Source organism: Bos indicus, chromosome 16, assembly GCF_029378745.1.
Source record: "Bos indicus isolate NIAB-ARS_2022 breed Sahiwal x Tharparkar chromosome 16, NIAB-ARS_B.indTharparkar_mat_pri_1.0, whole genome shotgun sequence".
Taxonomy (NCBI): domain Eukaryota; kingdom Metazoa; phylum Chordata; class Mammalia; order Artiodactyla; family Bovidae; genus Bos; species Bos indicus.
In genome coordinates this window covers 68,015,493-68,033,788 of record NC_091775.1, presented here as the reverse complement: position 1 = coordinate 68,033,788, position 18,296 = coordinate 68,015,493, and the positions used below count along the sequence as shown (strand labels likewise).

Below are 18,296 nucleotides of genomic sequence, written 5' to 3'. Positions count from 1 at the left end.
GAATTATTTGAACAACAGATGGAATTGTTTGCAGTTTAACTGAAGACAGGGTCTTCATTCTGGAGTTGGAAATTACACTTCACTTTTGTAAACAAATTAAGTTACAGACTTGTAAATGTAAAGGTACTGAAAGCACACAATTTAGAACAATGGAAAAAAGTTTTGTCCTGACTTACATTATCTTTTCAGTGACTCACATATATACAAAATAAATCAGAGAAGCTCCACGGGGAGTGTGGGACTACAGTCAGGGCAGTGTTGTATGTTCATACAGAGCAAGCAGTTGACACAGTAGCAGAGCGTTTCCCTTTAAACCCACTGCTTTAGCATCCGTCGGAAAAAACCATAATCTGCTAGTACTGTATTACGGTGGTAATATGCATATTCTCTTTCTTTAAAAAACCATATTCTGAATGCCACTGCACTTTGCTTCTATATAGCATTAAATTTAGTAACACTTTCAGGGTCAATAAAAAAAAGAGAAATTGCCAACATAAAACAGGAAACGATCAGAATGTACACATGTAAATACATTACTCATTTGAGAAAACTGGCAATTGGTGTAGGTGCCAGAGTAAATGTCCTGAAGCTTTGAGTCATCCCATATCTGAAATCAGGTGTAGTTCACTGCACCCAGACTCTCACGGGTGCTGTACGTATGCTCAGACTTTGGTCCATAAGAGAACCCACAGAAAGGAAATGGAATATGGCTGACATTTACCTACACATGTGTCAAGGCTCGCCTCAGAGCCTTCGGGGCAAGTTTTCCTAATAGTCCTTCTAGTCCTGGAGAGAGATGTTCTGCTGTTCCTATACTCTGAGTAGGAGCTGTAGAGATGTGAGTACTGTCTGTAATGCTGTTGAGGTTGATAGTTGTTTCTCATGGGGGAGAAGCGTGCAAGGTTATAGCTACTGTATTGATTGCCATAATTTGGCAGCCTCTCCAGTCCAGCGCAAGATTTCCCGTCCCCTAACAAATGTTGTCCTGGTGGACAGATACACTTGAAGCTGCCAGGGGTGTTGAAGCACTGATATGCACAAGGCTTAGGCACTTGTTCACATTCATTAATATCTGCTCGTGTGCCATGATACATAAAAAAGAGAAAAAAAAAACACAACATACACACATATACACACAGAAAACACAGGAATAAAGAATCAGTCTGTGAAACAAACTGAAAACATTATGTTACCTTCCAAAGCTGGGAATACAGTAATTTTTCAACTGCTGTAAACTTTTGAAAAAGCTTTCATCATTAAGATATAACTATATAGAGAGATTCTATGATTCTCCCTAAACACTGCTTTACAGTAGAAACAAATAGGATTACAATGGAAAATGTGGTCTTGAACCCAGAAAAACTAGAGTTCAAAGCTAATATAGATCTTACTTTCGTTGGTGAAGAATGCAATCATATCTCTAGTTAGAGTTTAATTATACTTTTGATCACTTAGTGCTTCTAATCTTTCATATAAGTTTCAGATGCAGGAATATTGGTACAACTACAGTCAGCTTTATTTTCCTTTTTTCTTTTGAATCAATAATTACTCATGAATAATCATGCTAAGCACATTTTCTTAACAAAAATTAAAAAGAAGGAAATGACACAAAATCATTCTTCCTAAGAAACTCACAAAGTTCAAAAATGAAAGCTATCCTTCTTTTCTAGATCAACAGAGTATGTACTCACAACACTTCTTATAAAGTGAATAAATACCAGAGATCAAAACCAAATTCTTTAATTCATTACCAAAGTGCCATGAAAGAAAACAACTAGAATAAAGTAGTAAATTTTGCTTTAATAATTATTTCAGTAGGCAAAAGTTAAAATTAGCATTTTTAATCTCTTTAAGGCAATGGCCCTACCTTCTTTACAAATTTATCCCCCAGCCCAATTGCTGACATTCAGCTTCAAGTCAAACAAGTGAACAGCTGAACATATTTTATTCTGCTAGGTCACTGTAATAATAACTTATCAAAATGTTAAATTATATATAAATTACAATACCTAAATAGAAGACTAAAATTACATACATTTCTATTAAACAGTATTTATTTTAAAAGAGTTCATAATAATGATACTACTATAAACATTTGCTATGCACAAAGTACTGTGCTAGGAACTACATCACGACAGTACTAAATTTTTATGGAAGAATTCACTATAAAGACAGGACAGGCTATAAGGACAGGTTGTCTCTTAAATAGATAAACAAGGCATCTAATTTAAAAAGTATAATAGCATGCAAACCAGAAGCCAGTAATTAAAAGCTCAACACAAGTTTTTTGCTGCATGTAAATGTAAATATTCTGAGGTAGAATATTTTATAGGTCAGTTTCTTGATTATAAATGTGTTAATTTTAAAAAAGCATATGGTTACCTTCTTGAAGATATTTTCTATCTACTTGCCTTACTTTACACTCAATTATAACTAAGATGGAAACAAATAGGCAATTGGAAGAATTAAGTGAGACTCTTAGCACTGGGAATGGTATATAGCATGTGCTAAATATATGGTAGATAAAGTGCTAATTACCAATTCACTTAAAATGTGTTCACATTTTAATCCCTCATAACTAAACGTTCATAGTACATACAATTATACTTCACATTCAAATAAAATGTATCTATACAAACATGTGCATAGCGAGACAATCAATGGGATAATCTTCATAATTAAGTTGTCATGGTAATTATACCACACCTCACTTTGGTATGTGTAGTTTATAGTAAGCTTTCTGTAAGTAGTTATTATTACCATTTGAAAGTCAGTGTAAGTTGAACTCAATATGAAGTCTCTAAGAAGTAATTCAAACTGTGTAATGGATTACTTAAACCAACTTACTCTTCTAAATGTAGCAAGAAAGCATTTGAAAACACAGTGGTCCTAATCAAGTTGGTAGGTAGGGGTGGTTAATTGTATTAACAGTTTTATTAACTTGATAAGAGTTTCTTTTAACTTACCCAAACAGGGTCTTCCAAGTCCTTGAGACCGGTACCCTCTTGGACACACACAACGATAGCTGCCTCTTGTATTCTCACATATCTGGTTATATCTGCACTGATGGGTCCCATCTTTACACTCATCAACATCTATGAACATGGAGGCAATAAAAAGCAATAACATTTCCTCTTTCAAAACCTGAGGTCACTATATTTAAAATGAACATTTTAATTGTTTAGAATGCTGCATTTCTTACCATGTGATTGAACCCTGCATTCAGAAAAGCTGGGTTCAAGTCCCAGCTCTGTCACTTACTAGAAAGCTTAGTTGCTCAGTTGTGTCCGACTCTTTGTGACCCCATGGTCTGTAGCCAGCCAGGCTCCTCTGTCCATGGGGATGCTCCAGGTAAGAATACTGGAGTGGGTTGCCATGCCCTCCTCCAGGTCACTTGTTAATTGGCTTCTTTTCCTCTTTCTGCTCCCTACTATGGATAGAGTTTTGTTCTCAGCTTTCTCTTCCCTTCTCTATACCCCTCCTCCTTTTGCCATCGTATTTATTTTATTGACTCTAATGAGCTTCCTGATGTAGATCTAGAGCAGTAGTACCACACTGCTTCTCATCTACAGACTCAGATTTCTAGCTGCTAGCTGGTCATCTCCATCGCCATATTTTACTAGAACTTCAAACTCGGCATGTTCAGAGTATCATTACTCTTATCATTACTCTCATTTATGATAACAGCATTCTGTTTCCCCCAAACTGTAAACATCAGAGTTATCTTTAATTTATTCCCTAAACTTCTAAGATTGAGTAATTCTACTTCCTTTGAACAAAGCCATGTATCCCCGTTTTCCATTTTCATGTAACTATATTTTTGCTATAGCTTCTTAAACAGTCTTCTGATCTTTCAGCTTATGTCTAATTAATCTTATACATAAACTAGAGTCAATATTCTTAAAAATACAGTTACACATAACTATATATGATGCTATGAATTGGCTATTCGTAGGAATTTAGAAAAACATTTACCTATATCCATATTGCTGAAAACAGTCTTTGCAATCTGATAGTCCACTCTCCCATTTAAAAAAAAATTATACTAAATCTCCTTGTATCTCAACAAAGACCAACAAGTGGTCACTACTCCTTCATTTATATCTACAATCTCCCCTCTCTATTATTTTGAAACAAATCCAAGGCATATTTTAACTTTATTAATGTTTCATTTCAAAATTCTTTTTTCCCCCCATTTTTAAAATGAGAAACTTCTGTGTTTCTCAACAGAAACTCAAATTTCTGTGTCATTTCAAGACTTGTTCAAGATCAGATAGCTGTTAAGTAGGACGAATTTTAACATGTTCTCAGAAACTCCAGCTCTTTCCCCCTCATACAGGGCCATTTTTCTTTCCTTTTACTATCACTTCCACATACTGACATCCCATTCGAGGATAATTTAAATATGATCACTTCCATGACATGGCCGTTAGTCACTCCTATTAGATATGAACACTCTTTTGAGTACTCTTACACAATTTTATCTGTACCTCTTTTTTTTTTTTTTTAATAAACTTTCTTTAATTTTTGGCTGTGCCGGGTCTTCGTTGCTGTGCACGGGCTTTCTCTGCCTGTGGGAAGCGGAAGCTCCTCTGGTTCTGGTGTGTGGCTTCTCATTGCAATGGCGGGAAGCGGAAGCTGCTCTGGTTCTGGTGTGCGGGCTCTCATTGCAATTGCGGGAAGCGGAAGCTGCTCTGGTTCTGGTGTGCGGGCTCTCATTGCAATGGCAGGAAGTGGAAGCTGCTCTGGTTCTGGTGTGCGGGCTCTCACTGCAATGGCTTCTTTCATTGCGGAGCACAGGCTTTAGGGCGCATCAGCTTCAGTACCTGCAGCGCGAGGGCTCAGTAGTTGTGGTACATGGACTTAGCTGCCCCGAGGCATGTGGAAGCTTCCTGGACCAGGGATTGAACCTGGGTCTCTTGCTTTGGAATATGGATTCTTATCCACTAGACCATCAGGGAAGTCCTACTTGTACTTTTTATGGCATTTCATCTTGTATTACTGTTTTTTTTTTCCTTTTGGTGAGGCAAGTGGAGTTGGCTGATATATCCCAGGCGATTTTAAGTACATGAGAACAGGAATGCTATCTGCTTCAGTTCTGTAAATCGTGAAGCTCACAGTTCTGTCAACTATGGCAGACTAGCACAGAATAGGCACACAAAGAACAAACTTAGGGAGAAATATAATTTACTTCACTGTCTGGTTATTGATTTAACACTTAATGAATAGTTATAATTATATTTTGAACTTTCAATAAGTTTCTACAAACATAAGTTTTTCTTAACCCCTCCAATGAAATTCTTAAATATATGCTAAATTTCATATTAGAAATTATGTGAGATAATATTACTGTATGTGGATATTAAACTATATAAATCAATTGTGTAATTCATGGGAGCTCAAAATGGTCTAAGTTTCTTGGTTGAGCTTTCATTTCCTGGTATAGTTATGATGCTGGGACTTCAGAGCTTAACCATACAAGAAGTTGGTAGTAAAAAACCTATAGAAAAAGATATTTCTTTGTTGGATGAAATTTATTCTAATCATGAGTTTTAAACAAGGATGCCTTACTTGGCTTGTTGACAGTAAATGGATCTCAGTCACTGAAATAGCCAGACACTCACCAATGCAGGTTCCATTTTCTGCCTTGGTCATTCCGTTTGGACAGAGATCAATGCATTTATAGCCACCACGAGTGTTCTTGCAATGCTGATCTGGTCTGCATACATTCTGTCTACACTCATTTATATCTCGATAAAAGAACAAAGATAATGCAGATTGAGAAAGTGATTTCTTCCACTTTTTCATAAAAATATGCCTTTGGATTTTAAGGATAAATAATATAGATGATTATATAATCATGGTATAAGGTTGAAGTGTTTAAATCCATCAAGGTATGTAACACACTTTATTTTAGAACATAATGATAAAAATAAAAAATATTACATCACATAGATGGAAGCCATGCCAAAACATTTCCCCCTCCTAGAAAAATAAAAATTATATGTATATTTAATTGCTGAGTTGTGTCCAGCTCTTCGTGACCTCGTGAACTATAGCCCACCAGGCTTCTCTGTCCATGGAATTCTCCAGGCAGAATACTGGAGTGGGTAGCTATTCCCTTCTCCAAGAGATCTTCCAGACCTAGGGATCGAACCTGGGTTTCCTACATTGCAGGCAGATTCTTTATTGTCTGAGCCACCAGGGAAGCCCATATATAACTATATACACACATATATCATGGTTTTGTGAAAAAATGGTAATATAATAGAGAACATGTTAAAAATGGTTTTAAAATTGGAAAGTGAAACTTGTACATTTGTTTCCTTTTGTTTTTGCATAGATCACATAAATGGTGCCCTATATCAGACACAACCCATAGATTAGATCAGACAGCATTAAGACATTACAAAGGTGTCAATGCTTTGAATTCATAGCCCTTGCCTTACCCACACATTTTCTGCCTTTGAGCTGATACCCAGGTTCACATCCACAGTGAAAACTTCCTATGGCATTGAAACAGCGGTGGTGACAGGGGCTGGATTCTTGACATTCATTAATATCTGTTAAATAAAACAGAACTTTCATTACATGCTGTTAGAAAACAGGTTAGTTTATCCGAAATGTTTAATATTTTAGTGATCTTTGATCAATATTATGTTTAAGATCTTCCCTAAAAAGAATCCAATCTAACTGTTCTCAAGGGATCTGCTAGATAATTGATAGAATTAACTGCTAGTGAGGGTTTCTCTCTTCAACACTATCCCAAGATTGACATTTGCTATTGCTTCAGAGCTATGTTGACGCGATACTTCTGTAGTTTTGCTTACTATATGGCTCCCACTCCTGTTTTTAGGAACTTTCAGCCCTGGAACATAGCTGACAGAATGAAGTACTGAAAATAACTAATAATAAAGTTAGGGTCTTCTGCAACATCTTTTGAAATTTGAACTTTCTTCCGGATTTTTGCTGTTATCAGCCTGATGCAGGTCTTTATCACCTTGTGCTCAGATGACTGCAGCAACTTTAGCTTTTATCCTCATCTGTAGTCATTGCCAAGTTAATCTTTGTGAACATCATCTGGGTCACAGTGTAATGGAAAAAAAGTGCAGGTGTGAATTCCCCCAACTGACATGTATGTATTTGTATTTTGTTCCTTCTCTTTTTTCATTCCTTCTGTTCCCAGAAAAAGGGAGACGACTATTTCGATTTAAGAAAAGTTCCTCTACTTGAGCTTTTGATCTCTGTGGTCTGTCTTCTCCTTCCTCACTAAGATAAGAAGTGCGGTCCACCAAGCATTTCCTCCTCTCATATGTTCTTAAAGCTCTTCATCCTTACTGCCGTCTTTCCTATAACCCTGTAGCCATAATCAAATCTTTCCTTTCTCAGCAGAGTCCCTCTCTCAGATCTATACTCACCTCAAGCTCCTGCCACTTCTCTACTGTCTTATTCCAAACCCTTAGAAGAACAAAACGTATTTTAGGGTCTTCATGTTCTCATCTTACATTCCTAAATTTGAGATTTCCAGTGTCTTATTTTGTTCTTATTTTCTATTTCAAATCTTCTAATTTAATCTTTCAAAATCTGTACATGTCATATAAATGCACAAATGTGTTAACATCTTTTTAAGTTATATTTTTATCTTGTATTGGGCTATAGTTGATTTACAGTGTTGGTTAGTTTCAGGTGTATAGTAAAGTGGTTCAGTTACATATATACATATATCCATTATTTTCCCATATAGCTTATTACAGAATATTGAGTAGTGCTTCCTGTATTATACAGTAGGTCTTTGTTGATTATCTTTATTATATATGTGTATGTGTGCTAAGTCACTTCAGTTGTGTCCAACTCTTTGTGACCCTATGGACCTTAGCGTGCCAGGCTCCTCTGTCCCTAGTATTGTCCAGGCATGAATACTGTAAAGGATTGTCATTTCCTACTCCAGGGGATCTTCCTGACCCAGGGATCAACCCTGCATCTCTTATGTCTCCTGCATTGGCAGGAGGACTCTTTACCACGTGGGAAGCCTATATATTACTGTGTTTATCTTTATCCCAAATTCCTCATTTATCTCCCTTTGGTAACTATAAATTTGTTTTCTGTGTCTGTGGGTCTGGTTGCTTTATAAATGAGCTCACTTGTATCATCTTTTTAGATCAAATGTATAAGTGATATCAAATAATATTTGTCTTTCTCTAGTTCATTTACTTTGTATGATAATCTATGTTGCTGCAAATGACATTATTTCATTCTTTTTATGAGTGTGTAATATTCCATCATATATATGTACCACATCTTTATCCATTCATGTATAGATGGACATTTAGGTTGCTGCCATGTCTTAGCTACTGTAAATAATGCTGCAGTGAACACTGGGGTCCATGTGTTTTTTCAAATTATTATTTTCTCCAGATATATGCCCAGGAGTGGAATTGGTGGATCATATGTTAGTTCAGTTTTTAGTTGTTTTAGGGAACCTCCATACTGTTCTCCATAGTGGCTGTACCAATTTATATTCCTACTAACAGTTGGAGTATTCCCTTTTCTCTGTACCCTCTCCAGCATTTATTATTTGTAGGCTTTTTAATGGTGGCCATCCTGACTGGTATGAGGGGATACCTCATTGTAGTTTTGATTTGCATATCTCTAATAGTGATGTTGAGCATCTTTTCATGTGCTTTTTTCGCCATCTGTATGTCTCTGAAGAAATGTCTATTTAGATCTTCTGCTCATTTTTTGACTGGGTTGTTTGCTTTTTCATATTGAGCTACATGAGCAGTTTGCATATCAATCCCTTGTCAGTTGCATCATTTGAAAATATTTTCTCCCATTCTGTGGGTTATCTTTTTGCTTTGTTTATGGTTCCTTTGCTGTGCAAAAACTTTCAACTTTAATTAGGTCCCATTTGTTTGTTTTTATTTTAATTACTCTAGGAGGTGGATCCAAAAATATATTGCTGTGATTTATGTCAAAGAGTATTCTGCTTACATTTTCCTCTAAGTTTTATAGTGTCCAGTCTCACATTTAGCCTGTAATCTATTGAGTTTATCTTTGTATTTGGTGTTAGAGAATGTTCTAACTTTATTCTTTTATGTGCAGCTGTCCAGTTTTTCCAGAACCAATTGAAGAGACTGTCTTTTCTCTATTATATATTGTAGACTCCTTTATTATAAATTAATTGGCTGTAGGTGTGTGGGGTTTATTTCTGGGCTTTCAGTCTTGTTCTGTTGATCTGTATTTCTGTTTTTATGGCAGTACCATACTGTTTTGATTACTGTAGTTTTGTAGTATAATCTGAAGTTAGGGAGCCTGATTCTACCAGCTCCATTTTCCTTAGAATTGCTTTGGCTATTTCGGGTCTTTTATGTTTCCATACAAATTTAAAAATCTTTGTTCTAGTTCAGTGAAAAATGTCACTGGTATTTTGATAGTGACTGCATTGAATCTGTAGATTGCATTAGGTAGTATAGTCATTTTGACAATGTTGACTTTTTCAATCCAGGAACATGGTATATCTTTCCATTTACTTGAATCATCTTTGATTTCTTTCATCAGCATCTTGTAGTTTTCAGAATACAAATCTTTTACCTCCTTAGGTAGGTTTATTCTGAGGCATTTTAATCTTTTTGCTGTGATGGTAAATGGTATTTTTCCTTAATTTATTCTTAAGTAACTTGTAATTTTTTCTAATCTTTTGCTGTTATTATATAGAAATGCAACAGACTTCTGGGTATTAGTTTTATATCCTGAAAATTTCCCCAATAAATTTTGAGCTCTAGTAGCTTTCTGGTAGTACCTTTAGTATTTTCTATGTTTAGTATAATGTAACCTGCAAAGAGTGACAGTTTTACATGTTCTTTTCCAATTGGGTTCCTTTTCTTTATTTCTTCTCTGGCTTCCATGACTAGGGCTTGCAAAATTATATTGAATAAAAGTGGTGAGAGTGGACATCCTTGTCTTGTTCCTGATCTTAGAAGAAAAGCTTTCAGCTTTTCTCCATTGAGCATGATGTTTGCTGTGGGTATGTCATATGGCTTTTATTATGCTGAGTTAAGTTCCCTTTATCCCCACTTTCTGGAGAGTTTTTTCATAAAGGGATGTTGATTTTTGCCAAAAGCTTTTTCTGCATATATTGAGATGATCATATGGCTTTATTCTTCAGTCTGTTACTGTGGTATATCACACTAATTGATTGCAGATATTAAAAAATTCTTGCATCCCTGGGATAAATCCCATTTGATCATGGTATATAGTTCGTCTGTTGATGAAAGTCACTCAGTCATGTCCAACTCTTTGTGACTCCATGGACTATAGAGTCCATGGAATTCTCCAGGCCAGAATTCTGGAGTGGGTAGCCTTTCCTTTATCCAAGGGATCTTCCCAACCAGGAATTGAACCAAGGTCTCCTGCATTGCAGGCAGATTCTTTACCAGCTGAGCTGCAAGGGAAGCCCAAGAATACTGGAGTGGGTAGCCTATCCCTTCTCCAGTGGATTTTCCTGACCCAGGAATTGAATGGAGTCTCCTGCATTGCCTGCATATTCTTTACCAACTGAGCTATGGTCTGTTCTATTTATTCCTGATTCAGTTTTGGGAGACTGTACCTTCCTAAGAATTTGTTCATTTCTTCTAGGTTGTCCATTTTATTGGCATATAGTTGTTTGTAGTATTCTCTTACAATCCTCCATATTTCTGTGGTGTCATTTGTAATTTCTCCTTTTTTATTTCTAATTTTATTGATTCAAGTCCTCTCCCTTTTTTTTGATGAGTCTGGCCAAAGCTTTATCAATTTTATTTTTTCAAAGAACCATCTTTTAGTTTAACTCATCTTTTCTATTTTTGTTTTGGTCTGTATTTCATTTATTTTTGCTCTGATCTTTATGATTTATTCCCTTCTACTAACTTTGGGTTTTGTTTGTTCTTCTTTCTCTAGTTGCTCTAGGGGAAGGTAGGTTGTTTATTTGAAATTTTTCTTGTTTCCTGAGGTAAGATTGTATTGCTATAAACTTCTCTCTTAAACTGCTTTTGCTGCATCCCAACGTTTTTGGATCATTGTGTTTTCATTTTTCTGAGTCTTTTTTGATTTCCTCTTTGATTTCTTCAATGATCCAATTTTTTTTTTTTCTTTTTTTTGTCATTTAGTCTCCACGTATTTGTGTTTTGGGCAGTTTTTTTTTTTTTTTTAATAGTTGATGTCTAATTTCATAGTGTGTGGTTACAAAAGAAATTTCAATTTAATATATCAGGGTTTTCTTTGTGGCTCAGTATGTGATCAATCATGGAAAATGTTCCATGTGCACTTGAGAAGAATGTGTATTCTGCTACCTTTGGATGACATGCTCTGTAAATACGAATTAAGGCCATCATGTCTAATGTGTCCTTTAAGGCCTATATTTCCTTATTGACTTTTTTCTCTGATCCATTCATTGAGGTAAGTGGGGCATTAAAGTCCCCCACAATTCTTGTGTTACTGTTGATGTCTGTTAGCATTTGTCTTATATATTGAGGTGCTCCTACGTTGGGTACATGTATATTTGCAACTATTATCTCTTTTTGGATTGATCCCTTGATCATGTAGTATTCTTTGTCTTTTGTAACAGTCTTTATTTGAAAGTCTATTTTGTCTGATATGACTGTCACTATTCAGCTTTCTTTTAATTTCCACTTGCATGGAATACCTATTTCCATTCCCTCACTTTGTCTGTATAGTCTCTAGATATGAAGTGGGTCTCTTAGACAATATAGATGAAAGTATTTATTAGTATGTATGTTCTTATTGCCATTTTGTTAATTCTTTAGGACTTGCTTTTGTAGGTCCCTTCCTCTTTTGTTCTCTTCTATTGTGATTTTGTAACTATCTTTGGTGTTGTGCTTGGATTGATATTTCTTTTTTGTGTGTATATCTATCATAGATTTTTGGTTTGCAGCTATTAATACCATGAGGTTTTTATATAGCAGTCTATAAACATACAAGATTGTTTTAAGTTGCTGGCGTCTTAATTTCAAATGCATTTCCAATATCCTGCATTTGTACTCTCCTCATGATTGCAAATGACAACCCACTCCAGTGTACTTGCCTGGAGAATCCCAGGGACAGAGGAGCCTGGTGGGCTACTGTCTATGGGGTCGCATAGAGTCGGACATGACTGAAGCGACTTAGCAGCAGCAGCAGCATGATTGCTGGTTTGATACAATTTTTGTTTGTAAATTATTTTCTATCTTTACAGTTTGTTGGACTTTACTGATGAACTTTTCCATTTATAATTTTCTTTTTTTTTAGTTGTGGTCTTTTCTTTTCCACCTAGAGAAGTTTCTTCAGCATTTGTTGTAAAGCTGGTTTGGTGGTGCTAAATTCTCTTAGCTTTTGCTGGTCTATAAAACCTTTGATTTCTCTGTTGAATCTGAATGAGAGCCTTGCTGGGTAAAATATTCTTGTTTATAGGTTTTTCCCTTTCATCACTTTAAATATATCATGCCAGTCCTTTCAAGCTGCAGAGTTTCTGCTGAAAAGTCAGATGATAACCATATGGGGATTCCCTTGTATGTTACTTGCTGCTTTCCCTTTGTTGCTTTTAATATTTTCTCTTTGGTCTTTAATTTTTGTCAGTTTGATAAATATGTGTCTTGGCGTCTTCCTCCTTGGGTTTATCCTATATGGGACTCTGTGCTTCTAGGATTTGAATGTCTACTTTCCCATGTTAGGGAAGCTTTTGTATTTCTTCAAATATTTTCTCAGGACCTTTCTCTTCTCCTTCTGGGACCCCTTTAATGTGAATCTTGGTGCTTTAATGTCTGAGAGGTCTCTTAAACTGTTCTCATTTCTTTTCATTCTTTTTTCCTTATTCTGTTCTGTAGCAGTGATTTCCACCAATACCAATCTCTCTTCCAGTTCACTTAACTTGCTCTTCTGCCTCATTTATTCCGGTATTGATTCTGTCAAGTGTATTTTTTTACTCTTCTAGTGTATTTTTCATTTCACTTATTGTATTGCTCAACTCTGTATTTTTTTTTAGTTTTCTAGGTCTTTGTGACACATTTCAGGTATCTTTTCCGTCTGTGCCTCCATTGTCTTTCTGAGATCTTGGATCACTTTTACTGTCATATCTGAATTCTTTTTCAGTCTGATTGCCTTATTCCACTTCACTTCGTTGTTCTTCTGGGCTTTTATCTTGTTCCTTTTATTGGAACATACTTCTCTGCTGACTCATTTTGTCTAACTTTCTGTGTTTGTGGCCTCCTTTTCTCAGGCTGCAGGTGTGTAATTATGCTTGCTTCTGGTATCTGCCTCTGCATGATAATGGCCCAGAGGCATGTACAGGCTTCCTAGTGGGAGGGATTGGTGCCTGCCCACTGGTGCAGCTGGGTCTTGTCTCTCTGGTAGGCAGGGCCATGTCAGGGGTATGTTTAAACATAGCTGTGAGCTCAGGCTTTAGGCAGTCTGTGCGTATTTTCACCCTGTTGGTTTGTTTGGCCTGAGGTGTCCAAGCACAGGAGCCTTCAGTCTGTTGAGTGGGCCCAGGTCTTGCTATTGAGACCTCTGAGCAAGCTCATGCCAATGAATATTCCCTGGAGCCTCTGCCTCTAGTGTCCTTGCCCACATAGTGGGCCTGAGCTGACCCCTCCCCTCCAAAAGACCCTCTGAGACCCACAGGTAGGTATGGCTCAGGCTCTTATGTAGTCACTGCGTTATTATGTTCCAGGGCATGTAAAACCTTGTGTGTGCCCACCAAGAGTGGAATTTCTGTTTCTCCCAGTCCTGTGGAGCTCCTGGCCTTCAAAGTCAAATGCTCTGGGGGCTTCTCCATCCAGTGTCAGACTCAGGCTAGGGAGCCTGACATGTGGAGCTCAGAACTCTCACTCCCCAAGGGAGAACCTCTGTGATATAAATATTTTTCACTTTGTGGGTTGTCCACCAGGTAGGAATGAAATCTGATTACATCACAAATGTGCCCCTTCTATCATCTCATTGTGGCTTCTTCTTCGTCTATGGATGTACAGAATATCTTTTTTGGTAGGTGTCAGTCTTTTTCATTCGGCAGTTAGTTGTAAGTTTGGTGATTTCACGAGAGGAGGTGAGTTCAAGTCCTTCTGCTCTCCCATTTTGTCTGCTCCCCGCTCTGTGATCATATACCTTTAGAAGATTTTCTCCGTGCAGTTTTTCTTTTGCTTGGCCTCTCTTATCCTTTTTACCTTTCTTGTCCACCAAAGCCAACCTACATTAACAATCTAATATAAATAACATCTATAGTTAATATGGAAATGGTAATAACATATTTCTTTTATGTACACCCATAGCTTCCCTAAATATATAAATACACTTCCTTTTTCTTTTGTTACTGTTTGTTTTCCAGTCATATAGTCTTTTCTACACAAGTTACATATGCTTTCCTACATCTTAGTGTTCTCACTAAAGGATGTCTCATGGAAATTCCTCTAAGCCAAACAGCAGAGCTTCATTCCATTCTTTATAATGACAACACAGTAGTTTATGGTATAGATATGCCATAACTCATTCATTCTTTTTACTACTGATAAGAATTTAGCTTTGTATCCACTGTGTCTTTCTTTGGAAACTCCTGACAGCAGCTTTATTCATAATTGCTAAAACTTGGAAGTGCCAAGATGCCCTTTGGTAGGTGAATGGATAAATAAATTGTGGTAGTCATCCAATGGATTATTTTTCAGCACTAAAAAGAAAGGCGCTATCAACCAATGAAAAGACATGGAGGAAACGTACGTGTATATTACTGAGTGAAAGAAGCTAATCTGAAAAGGCTAAATGCTGCATAATTCCAACTATATGACATTATGGAAAAGGTAAAGCTAGAGAGACAATAAAAACATCAGTGTTCCCAGAGGTTGGGGGAGGGAAGGATGACTAGGTGAAGCATAGATTTTTTGGGTAGGGAAACGATCCTGCATGATACTATAATGGAGGATTGGAATATAGAACATCAAGAGTAAATTCTAATGTAAACAGTGGACTCTGGTTGTAATGATGTGTCAATGTAGGTTTATCCTTGGTAAAAAATGTACCACTCTAGAAGGAATTTGATAGTAGGGGAGGCTGTGAAGGAGTTGGGGCAGAGAGAATTTGGAAAATCTCTTTCTGTTCTACTCAAATTTGCTGTGAATCTAAAATTCCTCTAGAAAATAAGTTTTATATCAAAAGTTGTGCAATAAATAGTAGTCTTATGAAATGGAGGGTTTTTTTTTTTAATAAGAGAAAAGGTTTATTTCTATGCACATAGGTGCCAACCAAAAAAGTAACATGTTTCATGGTGAAAGTTAAAGGCTTATAAACCAGACTTAACAGCAGAAACGAAGAGGGGATACTTGGCTTCTATGAGAAGAACAGAGAAGGTTCTTTAGAAAACAATGAGATAGAAGAGACTGTATGATAATGTTTGTCTGTACAAGGGTGAGTGATTTTTACATCTTCTTCAGGATCTTAAAATACCCTGCAGGAGAGATTTATGGTAGGGTTACTCTATGTCTCTCTCCTGGGACTAGACTCTACCCTGAAGAGGTAATTGATAGTCATCGTCATTTCTCAGAAGTTTCTGCTTTTACTCAGGTGAGGGGAGCTCTAAGAAGGCTTTTTTGTACATGTGTTGAATCTAAAGTATGAAACAGATTCTATTAAGATCATGCTGTATGATCTCCACTCTCAGGTATTATAGGCAAGTTTTATTCAAAATCACTGTGTTACACATACTTAAAATAGCCATAGAATATTACATTTAAATATTTTACTATGAAGCTCAGTCTATTAAATGGAGTTCAACCTAACTGGTCCAATAGGCAAGGTTTTTAACTCTTAGTATAATGAAGATAAAGCAAGGGCTTCCATTTATGTACCTTGACAACTCAGGCCATCACTGGTTCTTCGAAAGCCAGTTCCACAGTGGACTACACAGCGATAGGATCCGATGGTATTATCACAGTCCTGACCAGCATGGCAGGTGTAGCCACCCAAAGCACACTCATCAATATCTGCAACAAAGTGATTCATTTAACTAAGGAGAGTGGGGAAAAAACCCAACTTAAGAACCTGCTGTGAAATAAGAATAAGGAAAGCAATGAATGACACTTGAAATACACAAGAGCAAGAATGTTGAATTTGTGGGTAGGCCCCTTCAGATGGGTTAAAGAGCTGACAAGCTCATAGCAGGACAGTGTGTATCTTCAAAGACCAAGCCATCCATCAGACCACTTATAAATTAGGTGACTGAAAAAAGGTACTTCTTTCTAACATCTGAGTTCTCATTTGTAAAATGAGGATAATATCTGTCTCTCAGTACTGCTTTAAAACTTAAAGGGAATAATGTATACAAAGTGCTCAATCCATACTGGACATTCCCATAGAAGTTATTCCTATGCCCTCTTATGTCCTTATTCCCTCTCTCTTTTGTATTTAGATGGAGGCCTCCTTGGGCATAGAGGGAGAAATCCTTTCTTCTTTTCATTTTTTATTTACAAATTAGGCTCCTATACAATTTCTAACTTAGAAGCATACCTAGAATCTGATAGAAATGTGTGATTTTTTTTTTTAATGTTCCTAAAGTCCTACTGGGATTGTGCAGTTCACTTAAATTCTTTATAACCTTATTTTTCCTTGGTGTTATCCCTGTAAAATGTACATGGTAATAGGCCTGCCTGCCTCTCATCATTGTGTTGTGGGGATTGAGTGAATCATTAGAGGCATCCCTACCCACAGAGTGCCCCATATGAAGGCAGTGTGTGAGCAGTCTTCTCTCTGCCTTACTTTTTCAACTTAATGAAGGCAGACTCAGAAAGAGTAGTAAAGAAGAGCCTTGGTCTTCCATGCTTTCCCTAGGTCAGAGATTGCCATGCCCACTGCTTAAATGTGTTGATTAGATTTAGCCATGTAACTACCTTGACAAGTTCTTCCATCGGCAGCTATGGTGAGGCCTTTAGGGCAGGAGCAATAATAGGTTCCCATGGCATTGTGACAGGAATGAGAGCAGGGATTCCCTGCGGCACATTCATTTTCATCTGGAAGAAGAAACAAGACCCAATTAGTATGGAGAAGCCCTACTTTCAAGGAGCTATTAAAGTGGGTGGAAAGAGTTGCCTGTAGAGGCCAATGAATGGATCCAGTGTAACAGAAAATGCTCCATATGCCACAGAATAGAAACACAAAATGAAATTACTTTTGGGTCCTCACATTATCTCTGACAGTGGTGGCATTAATTTTAAAACAACAATGATGAAAGCTGAGACATAATGATCATTTACTGTGATGGAAATGCTTTTTATTATACCTAAGGTAACTCATCTCAACATTCTAGGAGATAAGTATTTTTATTCCTATTCTCATTTGCATGCTAAAACTGAGGAACAAAGAGGTTAACTAAATTGCTGAAGGTCACCTAGGTCATTATCGGCAGAGCTGGGATTTGAACCTGGGCAGTACAGTTTCTAAAGACGACCTTTTTATCACTGTATGATGTTTCATTGCACACCAGCCAAAAGAAAAGCACTGTGTATGCCAGTTTGGGCTCCTCTAGCCATTTATTTAGCTGTTTACTTATCTGTGACTCTCCTGCACTGGCACATGGATGGCACAGGGCAGTTTAGTCATCAGTCCTCCACCCACAATCCAGCCCTCTGCTACAGCTGGGCAATTCTAGGGTTAGGTGACTTAGACTTGAATTACTGCTGTTTCACATTTGTGCAATCAGGTGGCCAAACACAGTCCAGTGTTTGGTTCCTGTGTTCAGTCTATCCCTGGACTTGATCATGATTCCTGGCACACTTGATTGTGGAACTAACTGAAACAGCATGGGCTTTGCATCTATCTCAAATTCAAATCTAGCTCTGCCATCTGATAGCTGAGTGAACTTAGGCACTCAACTTCTTCACATCTCAATTTCCTCACCTGTAAAAAGAGACAGTTAGAGGACTATTGATTAATAAATATCGATCAAAATGACAGTAACTGTCCGTTAATGATAGCATGAACAGATTATGAAAAACAAAAATGCATCACTTATTGTTGTACTTACCAGCACAAAAGGGTCCAACCGAGTCTAAGGCAAACCCAGGGGGACACTGATTACTGCGTTCTCCTACCATAGAGACAAAAGCAATATTAACTGACTTGTTAGAACTTTGGCACCTTATTTCTTTCCAGAACCATCTTCCCTGGGAAGATGTGCCAAAGTAGAGCACATGACACAGCAAATGCAATAGGTGAAAACAAGCAGAATGGAAAAATGTTCCTGTTTCTCAAGCAAGAACTAAATGAATCATAGTACAGAGATTGTT

The 18,296-nt window shown here is 37.0% G+C and overlaps 1 protein-coding gene across 3 annotated transcripts in view; it reads right to left on the bottom strand.

The window, feature by feature from the left end:
- The window catches only part of HMCN1 (hemicentin 1), a 538,929-nt gene that overhangs the window by 19,402 nt on the left and 501,231 nt on the right, over positions 1–18,296 (bottom strand). For 2 of the 3 annotated variants that reach the window (XM_019976773.2, XM_070768575.1), the window contains 7 exons: positions 18,035–18,097; positions 16,902–17,021; positions 15,864–15,998; positions 6,450–6,563; positions 5,625–5,750; positions 2,967–3,095; positions 722–1,072 (listed from right to left, as the gene is read on the bottom strand). In XM_019976773.2, coding sequence (XP_019832332.2) covers positions 722–1,072; positions 2,967–3,095; positions 5,625–5,750; positions 6,450–6,563; positions 15,864–15,998; positions 16,902–17,021; positions 18,035–18,097 — 1,038 coding nt within the window. The remainder of the gene's footprint in view (positions 1–721; positions 1,073–2,966; positions 3,096–5,624; positions 5,751–6,449; positions 6,564–15,863; positions 15,999–16,901; positions 17,022–18,034; positions 18,098–18,296) is intronic. The other variant, XM_070768574.1, reaches the window with a different exon arrangement.